This window comes from Babylonia areolata, chromosome 2, assembly GCF_041734735.1.
Source record: "Babylonia areolata isolate BAREFJ2019XMU chromosome 2, ASM4173473v1, whole genome shotgun sequence".
Lineage (NCBI taxonomy): Eukaryota > Metazoa > Mollusca > Gastropoda > Neogastropoda > Buccinidae > Babylonia > Babylonia areolata.
The window spans coordinates 63,509,760-63,521,315 of NC_134877.1; the positions used below are offsets into that span (position 1 = coordinate 63,509,760).

The 11,556-nt window shown below is 44.7% G+C and overlaps 1 protein-coding gene across 3 annotated transcripts in view; it reads left to right on the forward strand.

Annotated features, from left to right (window-relative positions):
• The first annotated feature begins 4,331 nt into the window (after window positions 1–4,331).
• The window catches only part of LOC143276025 (4-hydroxy-2-oxoglutarate aldolase, mitochondrial-like), a 17,001-nt gene continuing 9,776 nt past the window's right edge, over window positions 4,332–11,556 (forward strand). For 2 of the 3 annotated variants that reach the window (XR_013053495.1, XM_076580414.1), the window contains exons 1-5: window positions 4,332–4,520; window positions 5,660–5,928; window positions 7,568–7,696; window positions 8,657–8,784; window positions 10,906–11,040. Coding sequence is in view for 2 of the 3 variants with exons in the window: in XM_076580414.1 (XP_076436529.1) it covers window positions 5,691–5,928; window positions 7,568–7,696; window positions 8,657–8,784; window positions 10,906–11,040 (630 nt within the window). In the remaining variant the exon portion in view is untranslated. The remainder of the gene's footprint in view (window positions 4,521–5,659; window positions 5,929–7,567; window positions 7,697–8,656; window positions 8,785–10,905; window positions 11,041–11,556) is intronic. The other variant, XM_076580420.1, reaches the window with a different exon arrangement.

Here is an 11,556-nt window from a genome sequence, read left to right on the forward strand (position 1 = left end):
GCAAAAGCAGTCCGTTGGAGTTGCACTTACCGGTGCCGCGCTGTCCTAGGACTTTTGGCCACGAGGAGAAGTCCACGCCGACTCGGGCATTGAAATCAATCCCCAAGAATGATCAGCCTGTCCTTTCTGTCTACCGCTGAAATGGTGCGGCCGAGCTCCTCGCAGAAAGCTTCTTTGATGTCATCAGGGTTGGTCATCGTCGGGGCATAGCAGCTGATGACTGTGGCAAAGCGTCGATCCTTGGACAGCTTCAGACGCAGGGTCATCAGCCTGTCGTTTATCCCATGTGGAAGGCTGTCAAGCTGTCGTGCAAGTTTGGTTCGTATGGCAAAGCCCACGCCTGAGGTTCATGGGATGCCATCTGGCTTCCCAATGCAGTAGAAGGTGTAGCCCCCTCCAACTTCCTCCAGCTGGGTTTCACCCGCAAACCTGGTTTCGCTCAGGGCTACTATGTCCACCTGGTAGCGATCAAGCATTCTAGCAATGAGCACTGTGCGTCTTTCTGGTCTGTCGTCTCTGTCTAAGAGGGTGCGAACATTTCAGGCACCCAGAGTCAGGGCATGACTCCTGGTTCTTTTCTTTTGTTGTTTTCGACCGCTATTGCTGGATGTCCAAGTAGGTGCGGTTTCCTACTAGGTACTAGGTGAGGCAGGCTTTGTTTGGGGATCCTTTTATCTCCCCTTCCCCATGTGGGGAGAGCAGTGTTGTCCCTAAAAAGGGCTGCTCTGACACTGTGGGAGGATACGGGCGCCGCATCTGCCCCAGTCTACGGCGGACGACCATCACCCCACAGCCGCCTACGTGCAGAGTCGTGACTAGCTCGAACTGCCAGCAGCATCCTCTGCCTGTCCCCGTTACCACTTCTCCATCGCCACAGGGCTTGGGAAAGCTGGGTGTTGAAGGGCTAGCTCGTCGTTCCGACATTAGCCTGGTTGCCTGACCAGCACAGGTGACTTTTTTTTTTTAGTGAGGAGGAGTTGTGCAGTCCCTTCCCCACTCTCTCGCCTACCGACGCTCACAGTCCCACAGGTGCAGATACTGCCACGTGTAGGACGGCCTCGGCAGTTGCAGGTTTTTTCTTCGGAGCTCCGTCTCCTAGGGGGACTTCCAGCCAAGGATAAGAGCTCCCCCTGCCCCGTTTGGTCATCCTCTTTCGCCTTCACAGCCGTTGGGAGAGGTTTCCTCCTCCGCCTGGTCCGTCGTTGGGAGACTTCACATGCAGAAGGTAGTACTGAGTTACATGGTACCAGTAGCAAGGGCTATGCCCCTGACCTGACACACTCTATCTATCTATCTATATAATAAAACATGCAGATCTGCAGTGCTCCGCTCAGTAGTGATGAACCACAAGGGATGGCAGGTCCTTTTTGGGGCTTCTTCCTCTGTTGAACTGTCATTATTTATTCATTCATTTATCATCTCTTTTTTTTTTCCTCTTTAATTTTTTTATTTTTTTATTTTTTATTATCTATAATTGTTGATTGGTAGTTATGCAACATACTTATATTCCAGTCAGTAATGCTGTGTTCGCTTCTTATACTCACTGAGGTGACGGCAACTGACTAGAAATCTGCATGTGTGCTCATTTATTGATTCCTCACCATCTCATTGCAGCGAACACCGTTGACTGTTAACGCGAACGAGAATCCTTGGAAATAATTAAACTACCATGATATTCCAGCCGCGCCAAACGAAGAAAGATAACCCCTGACTCGAAACTCATGACACTCAGAGACTCAGTTATAGCCCCTTCAGCTTGGCACGCTATGCTGAGCGTGTGATTGTGTGCCCTGGGGCCACAGAACAGTTGCTTCCTTAATTTAGATTCATGTTGTATCCTCATCCCTCTCTGTCTCTGCGTGTGTCTCTCTGTCTCTCCCTCTCTGTGTAACAGAGTAAAATTATTAATAGATTTGGAACCGGTGTGGTGTGGGTGTGTGTGTGTGTGTGTGTGTGTACCGGTGTGTGTGTGTGTGTGTGTGTATTTAACGGGGGGTACCTATATACACCGGTGGTGGTTAAATATACAGAGAACGGGATAAACTAGAACAGCGGAATCAATATCAGTAGCTCAAGGAGGCGTCACTGCGTTCGGCCAAATCCATATACGCTACACGTACCACATGTGCCACTGAAGCAGATGCCTGAATAGCAGTGTAACCCAACGCGCTTAGTCAGGCCTTGAGAGAAAGAAAAAAAAAGAGGAAAAAAAAAGAGAGGTAAATGAATATCTAAGAAAAATACATATACAAAAAAGAAAAGAAAAGAAAAGAAAATATAATAGTAATAATAATAATAACAACAAAATAAAAAGATAATAATCATAATAAATAAACAAATAAGCATATACAAAAAAGAAAAGAAAAGAAAAAGAAAATATAATAGTAATAATAGTAATAATAATAATAACAACAAAATAAAAAGATAATAATCATAATAAATAAATAAGCAAATAAATGTAAAACATACAGCCCGTACACACACACACACACACACACACACACACACACACACACACTGACGTGCACATAGCTCTCCTGACACACTAGTATGAACACTTACACACTCGCCCGCCGCACGCATACAAACACACAGACACACTGACACGGTGACACACATACACACACACACCCCCTGACACACACACAGTGACACACACACACACACACACACGCGCGCGCATTCAAGTTGCCACTGCGCACACACACCGTGCACACACACACACACACACACACACACACACACACACACACACAGAGGCTCAGTGCCACTGCTGGCCGCAAGAGGGGTGGTAAAAGATCTCTGATGCCAGGACTGAACTGAACGTGCACTGGCGGCTAGTATGTACTAGTGTGTAGAATGTGTTGATTTGTAAATTGCTTTGTTCGACACAGTACTTGTGTTCATATGAGTATGTTCAGTTATTGCTTTGTTCAATTGATTCTTTGTTCAGTTATTGCTTTGACATGTTAGCCACAGCTCACCTATGATTGATCTAAATAATTGCCATGTCGTCATATGCTCGGAGCAGTGTTCCATTTCATTCTTCTTAACGCCACAGTCAGTGACGTCTCTGGACACTATTAGTTTGTTCCAGAATGTTCTAGTGAGTGCGTAAAGTTCATTCACCACATCATGGTTAAGCCATGATGGTTCTTCACTTACTATCTGGTCTATCAGTTTGCCAGTATGATATCAAAGCCACTGATTCTATTATCTTGTTCTGCGCAATGTTGGTTTGGAAATGATGCCAATATTCGTTTGATTTGCAAAGCATCGTTCTCTATACCTTTCATGCCAGACTTACGGCCGCTCGATCCGGCCTCTCTCTACCTTTATTTCTTTGACTGAGGCGATCGATGGTGTGACTGATGGCCTTGTACCTGTTCTTTTTTGGTATTCTTTGACTCTTCTGAGGATTTCCCATTTTCAGTCCTAGATGTAGGTCGCTCGTTGTCGTTGTGTTACCATGCAGCAAGTCTGTCAGCTCGCTCATTTCCCTTAACATTATGTATGTCCCGGTCAGTATGACCATGTAAGTTTTCGAATCTGAAAGTTGCACATTGCCTCATGCCACTCTGGGCTTCCCGTTCCACTTTCAACTGAATTGTCTGTATGAGGTTCATTGAGTCCGTTAGAATCATGGCATGTTGGTTTCCACACTGGCATATGGACAGATGATAGCCACTGGAGAGCATGTGTCACAGCCCGGCTTCAACTTCCATCGCTGGGCTGGAGGTTGTGACTTTGTAGGCAGCATTCTCTTCCCTATTTGTTTTTCCATTTTGTTTCGCAGTGAGTCCCCAACCGAAATGGTCTTTGGTGTTTGAGCCATCTGTGTATATGATGATGTCCTCTTGTTTACTGTTTTCTTCTGTGAGTTGCCGCGGTTCACTTCTGCATCAGTTTTGCCCTCTGGCCAGTCCCGATAATGCGGAATCAACAATCCGTAAATATCAAAGAATAACAGCAAATAACCACACACACACACACACACACATAAACACACACACCATCTCTGCGGTCAGTTCATGTGTCCGCAGCCGTTTGCAGTCTCAAAGACGCCCTCTACAACACTGAATGTTTCATTCCAAGGTCAGACCAGGTCAGCCCTCCATATTACCTATACACAAATGTGAATATATTCACACGCACACACCAAATCCAATCCATCGCGCACTTTTTTCCTTGCACATCCTCGCAGGCTGGCATGGAAAAAACAACCTGACACCCCCTCAGTTTGACTTTTTGGACGAGAGTGGTATTGCCCGGAACGTGAGCATGCATGTAGGTCAATGTGGTTCGAGGTGAAAGTTGAACTTCAAGGCCGACTGAGATTTACCACGTTGCTGAGGTTGCACGCTCGGCAATTATTTGTGTAAAATCAGGCCGGAAAATTACTCGTGGTGTGACAGGAAGGAATTCGTGAAGTACAGGAAGGAGCACTATTTAGCGAAAAAGCCAACTCGTTTGGTCACACAGTTAGTGCTGAATCCAGCAAGAAGGTTTCGTTTCACCAGGTCAGTGCAGTGGTCTGAATGTTGTTGATAGTTTGTTACTTGAAGGCAATCAGGCCGAAGACTCCGCTTAAAAGTAGTAACCAGTATTGATCGGGCAATATAAACATACCTACGTCTTTTGATTCACAGTACGGCTGTTAAGAGGCTAACAGTGTAATAGTATTTTAGATTGGCAAGTCTGAACGAAGCTCCCATTTACCTTTCAGATGAAAAACCAAAGTACGTTACGTGTTAGTAAACAGCACGAATGTGCCGACCTGTCGGGTTGCTGCAGAGACCGCCTCTCAGCCCCCACCCCCCGCCCCAGAAGAATGCATTCGTTTAAGGTTACATTATTCATGTTAGAACTCTCTGTGTAACAATTGGTTAGAGAGAGAGAGAGAGAGAGAGAACTGTGTGTGTGTGTGTGTTGGCGTGTGTGTGAAATTGGGTGCGTGTGTGTGTAGTTTTAATGTAAACACAAACATATCTAGCATATAATAAATGGGACATAAACATCCATCAGCAATGAAAGTTGGTCTTGTAATAGCTAAAAAGAAGAAGAGAGCCATAACTAGTATCTAAAAAAAAAAAGAAAAAAAAAAGAAAAAAAGAAGAAAAACACATGCACACATGTGAGCAAGTGCACACACACACACACACACACAACATACCAACACACACACACACACACACACACACACACACACACACATAGAAACACCCACACATGTATGCACTACTCATACACACAAGCGTGTGCGCGCCCGCACACACACACACACATACATGCACCATACACACACACAGTGTGACACACACAGTGTGACACACACAGTGTGACACACACACACACACACACACACACACACACACACACACACACACACACACACACACACACTCACTCACTCACTCACTCACTCACTCACTCAGACACGCTAACAGGTAATTTTTTGTGTGTGTGTCATATACTGTACCATGTCAAACTGATGCAAACTAGGCCTATCAGTTTGCTCTGCTTGGCCAAATTTCAAGTAATATTTTTATATATTTTAAATACATTTTTAAAGTTCCAACTGCTTTTGTCCAGAACTGATGCATATTCAGTTTCAGGGAAATGTTTTACTTTGAACAATATTACATGTAACTACCTTCAGGTAGTTACGATAACAACAGCAGTGACACCAAATGGCTGTCAGGCAAGTTCTGAAAAGAAGTGCTCCACACCTCTTCCGCTGGATGTCAGGGAAAGGTGCCAGAGTGCCTCTGGACTCTCTGCACTTCCACAGTGGAGTGAGAGCGGCCAGTACACTGGACATTAGCGGCATATATCCACCCGTCACCACCCCCTTCCGAGCTGATGAGACTATCGCCTATGATAAACTGCAATCCAACATCGACAAGTGGAACAAAATCCCATTCAGAGGTATCTGTTGTTATTGCTTTCTTTTTCTTTTTTCCCCTCTCCCCCAGTTGTTTGTTGAAATATTTTACACTGTGAAATGTGTGTGAGAGAGAGAGAGAGAGAGTGTGTGTTGTGAGTGTACACAGACACAGACTCACACACACACACACACACAGACACACAGACACACACACACACACACACACACACACAGACACAGTAATACACTGACACTCATTCACACACACTCTTTGTCTCTGCCTGTCTCTCAGTCGCTCTCTTTCTTTCTTGCATTCATGCACATAATTATTGTATTAGTTTCTGGCTCTTGAGTAAATGTTGTTTTTTTTCGTCATTCAGACTACATGAATAGATGTTAAACTGAAACATGAACAAATTGAGGCACATTCAGAACTGTGACAGTGATCAGACTGGGTGGTTGGCAGGCTATGTAGTGCAAGACTCCATGAAGAAATGTTAAACTGAAACATGAACAAATTGAGGCACATTCAGAACTGTGACACTGATCAGACTGGGTGGTTGGCAGGCTATGTAGTGCAAGACTCCATGAAGAAATGTTAAACTGAAACATGAACAAATTGAGGCACATTCAGAACTGTGACACTGATCAGACTGGGTGGTTGGCAGGCTATGTAGTGCAAGACTCCATGAAGAAATGTTAAACTGAAACATGAACAAATTGAGGCACATTCAGAACTGTGACACTGATCAGACTGGGTGGTTGGCAGGCTATGTAGTGCAAGACTCCATGAAGAAATGTTAAACTGAAACATGAACAAATTGAGGCACATTCAGAACTGTGACACTGATCAGACTGGGTGGTTGGCAGGCTATGTAGTGCAAGACTCCATGAAGAAATGTTAAACTGAAACATGAACAAATTGAGGCACATTCAGAACTGTGACACTGATCAGACTGGGTGGTTGGCAGGCTATGTAGTGCAAGACTCCATGAAGAAATGTTAAACTGAAACATGAACAAATTGAGGCACATTCAGAACTGTGACACTGATCAGACTGGGTGGTTGGCAGGCTATGTAGTGCAAGGCTCCATGAAGAAATGTTAAACTGAAACATGAACAAATTGAGGCACATTCAGAACTGTGACACTGATCAGACTGGGTGGTTGGCAGGCTATGTAGTGCAAGGCTCCATGAAGAAATGTTAAACTGAAACATGAACAAATTGAGGCACATTCAGAACTGTGACACTGATCAGACTGGGTGGTTGGCAGGCTATGTAGTGCAAGACTCCATGAAGAAATGTTAAACTGAAACATGAACAAATTGAGGCACATTCAGAACTGTGACACTGATCAGACTGGGTGGTTGGCAGGCTATGTAGTGCAAGACACCATGAAGAAATGTTAAACTGAAACATGAACAAATTGAGGCACATTACAGAACTGTGACACTGATCAGACTGGGTGGTTGGCAGGCTATGTAGTGCAAGGCTCCATGAAGAAATGTTAAACTGAAACATGAACAAATTGAGGCACATTACAGAACTGTGACACTGATCAGACTGGGTGGTTGGCAGGCTATGTAGTGCAAGGCTCCATGAAGAAATGTTAAACTGAAACATGAACAAATTGAGGCACATTCAGAACTGTGACACTGATCAGACTGTGTGGTTGGCAGGCTATGTAGTGCAAGGCTCCAACGGGGAGTATGCCTTCCTGACCAGTGAGGAGCGTGTGGAGATGGTGAAGAGAGTCAAGGAGATGGTGCCGGCTGGCAAACTGCTCATTGCTGGATCTGGCTGTGAATGTGAGTACCTGTAGAGATCAGTGATTTTTTTTTTTTTTTAATAGGTTTTTGGAGGTTTAGAATCAAATCGGATCAAAACAAGATCTATTAATCAATCCATGTGGAAGTTTAACTTGTTGTGAAACTTGATGAGAATCATTTTTAATCCATGACTTTTTCTAATAACCAAATCAACAATTCCTATATGACATATCATTAGTCTTTTTTTTTCTTCTTCTTTTTTTCTTTGTGTGTGTGTGTGTGTGTGTGTGTGTGTGTGTGTGTTCTGTACTTTGTATTAATTCAAAATACTGTTGAATAGTTTGGTGAGCAATGAAACATTCTGTTTTAAGACATGAATAGACTTTGTAAGGAAAAGAAAGGGGGGGAAACAAGGAGGAAAATAAATAATCAGAGTTTATGATAATTTCATGAATGTTGTCACATACCTAGAAGTGACATGGTAGAGTCAGTCAGGTATTGAACGTACGATGCAGCGTTCACCAGTGATCAGGGTTGAAGTTCTCGTTTCAGCACGGTCTTGTGTCCTTTGGATTTTCCTCACTCCACCCAGGTGTGAATGGGTACCTGACTTTGGTCGGGGGAGATGGAAACGGCAGAATGGGAGGATTGCCTCCCCTCCCCACTGTCTTGTGCTGATTAGTAGACAGTGGATTTTGATCACTGCTCTGATGGTGCTTAGTCTGATGCTTGGAAAGTCTGCTGAAAAGAAGAGGACTTGATTCCCTTCACTACTTCTTGACCAAGAAACTGAGACGATTATGACAAGAACAGAAGCCTGCCTTTGTGTATATGTAGCAGTGCAGATTTGAGCAGAATGGGCAGCTTTATCATTACCCTTTAAAGGCAGTCTGGGACCCACTAACATTATGGTGAAAGATTCCCTGGGTTCCCTCAAGATTTCTAGCTTTCGAGAAGCCCTGAAAGATGCATGAAGCCTTGTTGTTGTTGTACTTACAGCGACAAGCGCAACGATTGCAATGACGGAGAAGATGGCAGAAGCTGGGGTGGATGCTGTGATGGTGGTCACTCCGTGTTACTATAAAGCCAACATGACGGGTGATGCCATGCTGGCGCATTACACAAAGGTTCTGTGTCTCTTGTGTTACAGGGCTTCTCATAAGAATTATGACAATCAATAATGGTGCTTTTTTTTATGTATATGTAGCGCTATATCTTGTTTGCAAACATACTTTTACACTCAACTTTCACGATGCATGAATAACTCTGAAATATATAAAGTTGATGAAAATTAAAACTAATGACTATGCATTGATAGAAGGCTGAAGATACATGGAGGGAATAAGGGAGGAGACAGAGAAGCTAATTTGGAAGAGGTAGGTTTTAAAGCCAGAAGTGAAGGAGCTTGAGTGCAGGGATTTGATGAAGCCAAAGAGGGAGATCGTTTCAAGGGCAAGGTCCAGAGACAGAGAAGGAGCCAGTGTTTGAATCTGGGAATGGAGAAACAGGGTGGCTCTTGAGCTGATACTGCATTATTCGCACTGCATGCTTAAGTTGGATCCTTGAGATGTTCTACAGATTTCTAGAACAAACACATGCACATAAACAGAAAGAAAACTGTGCATCAGAGCTTCAGTCTAACACTGGGATCATCTGCTCCAAAGACAAGTTTCCCCTGCGCTACTTCATGGCCCAGAAGCCCAGATGTTTGTCACCAAAAGATATGCCTGCCTTTGTACGTGTGTAGCAATGCAGATTTGATGACAATGTGCAGCATTAGAGTGACCCTGTGAAGGGAGTGTGGGACCTCCTAGAATAGTGGTAAGAGAGTGCCTGGCGCCCCCCAAGACTTTTAACTGATCATAAACCACCGGAGAAGACTGGCAGTGTGGTGTGGACGAAGGAGGCAGAATGGTTAAGACGCTCATCAGCCAGTACAGTGTCCATGAGGGACTGGGTTCAGTTCTTCCTTCTTCTTCTTCTTCTTCTGCGTTCACTCATATGCACACGAGTGGGCTTTTACGTGTATGACCGTTTTTACCCCGCCATGTAGGCAGCCATACTCCGTTTTCGGGGGTGTGCATGCTGGGTATGTTCTTGTTTCCATAACCCACTGAACGCTGACATGGATTACAGGATCTTTAACGTGCGTATTTGATCTTCTGCTTGCATATACACATGAAGGGAGTTCAGGCACTAGCAGGTCTGCACATAGGTTGACCTGGGAGATCGTAAAAATCTCCACCCTTTACCCACCAGGCACCATCACCATGACTCGAACCCGGGACCCTCAGATTGAAAGTCCAACGCTTGAACCATTTGGCTATTGCGCCTGTCATGGTTCAATTCCTACTTTCACCCTTTCTCTCAAGTTTGAGTGTCTAGTCACTCAGATGAGATAATGAACCGAGGTCCCATGTGCAGCTCACACTTGGCGCACTGAAAAAGAGCCCATGGCAACAAAAGGGTTGTCCTCTGGCAAAATTCTGTTTGAAGAAATCCACTCTGACCGGTACACAAATATATAGGCATGCACTCAAGGCCTGACTAAGCATGTAGGGTTATGCTTCTGGTCAGGCATCTGCCTAGCAGTGATGCCTCCTTGAGAGACTGGAACCAAACCAGAAGCAGAATATCAGGTGGTGTGCTTCATTTGTATTTGTATTTCTTTTTTATCACAACAGATTTCTCTGTGTGAAATTCGGGCTGCTCTCCCCAGGGAGAGCGCGTCGCTACACTACAACGCCACCCATTTTTTTGTATTTTTTCCTGCTTGCAGTTTTATTTGTTTTTCCTATTGCAGTGGATTTTTCTACAGAATTTTGCCAGGAACAACCCTTTTGTTGCCGTGGGTTCTTTTACGTGCGCTAAGTGTATGCTGCACACGGGACCTCGGTTTATCGTCTCATCCGAAAGACTAACGTCCAGACCACCACTCAAGGTCTAGTGGAGGGGGAGAAAATATCGGCGGCTGAGCCGTGATTCGAACCAGCGCACTCAGATTCTCTCGCTTCCTAGGCGGACGCGTTACCTCTAGGCCATCACTCAGTTGCATTCTGTGACATTGTGTTACATGGATTTGAAGAGCTTTGCATCACATAATAATATACACAGTGCAGCACTGCAAATGACAGCATGATTCAGTGGTATGGTATGAGACTGTATGGAATTGCACAAGGAGTGGGATGGTGAAAGATGGTGTTACCGATGCCGTTTGGCGCAGTGTGCTGGGTGTGGTGTTGCTGCAGGTCGCTGACTCCAGCCCGGTGCCAGTCATTCTGTACAATGTGCCCGTCAACACCGGCCTTGACCTTGCTCCAGAGGTCATCGTCAAACTGGCGTCACACCCCAACATCATTGGGCTTAAAGAGAGCGGGGGAGACGTGAGTACTGGTGCACACTGGTTTCGCTGAGCATGGCCCTTTTTTTTGTTGTTCTTTGTTTTGTTTCAGTCATTTGTCCTTCAGATATCTCTTACTGTCTTGTATTTTGATATGTTTACTGATTTTGTTGATTTGATTTATTTGTTTTTTTTTCTCTCCATTTTTATGTTCATGTTTTTCACAGACCTAGGGTAGGCTCTCAAGGCCTGACCACCGTACATGTTGCCAGGTTTCATGCAAAAGTCAGGCATCTGCTGCATTTTTCCTCCACAAAACATATGTGGTGTAGCGTATATGGATCAGTATGCACACTTTTGACTTCTCCTCGACACTGGAAGTCAGTGTGAGTACGTACTGGAGTGAACAGAAGAAATGTCGGCATGAGAGCTGTGCATTCTACAGTGTCGAGTTCTGCATTTAAGGTGAGGTGAAACATGAGGAAGGAACTGTACGGGGAGGAATATTTCTGTGATTTTCCAGACTTGTTGTACACACACAAACGCACATGCGCGCGCG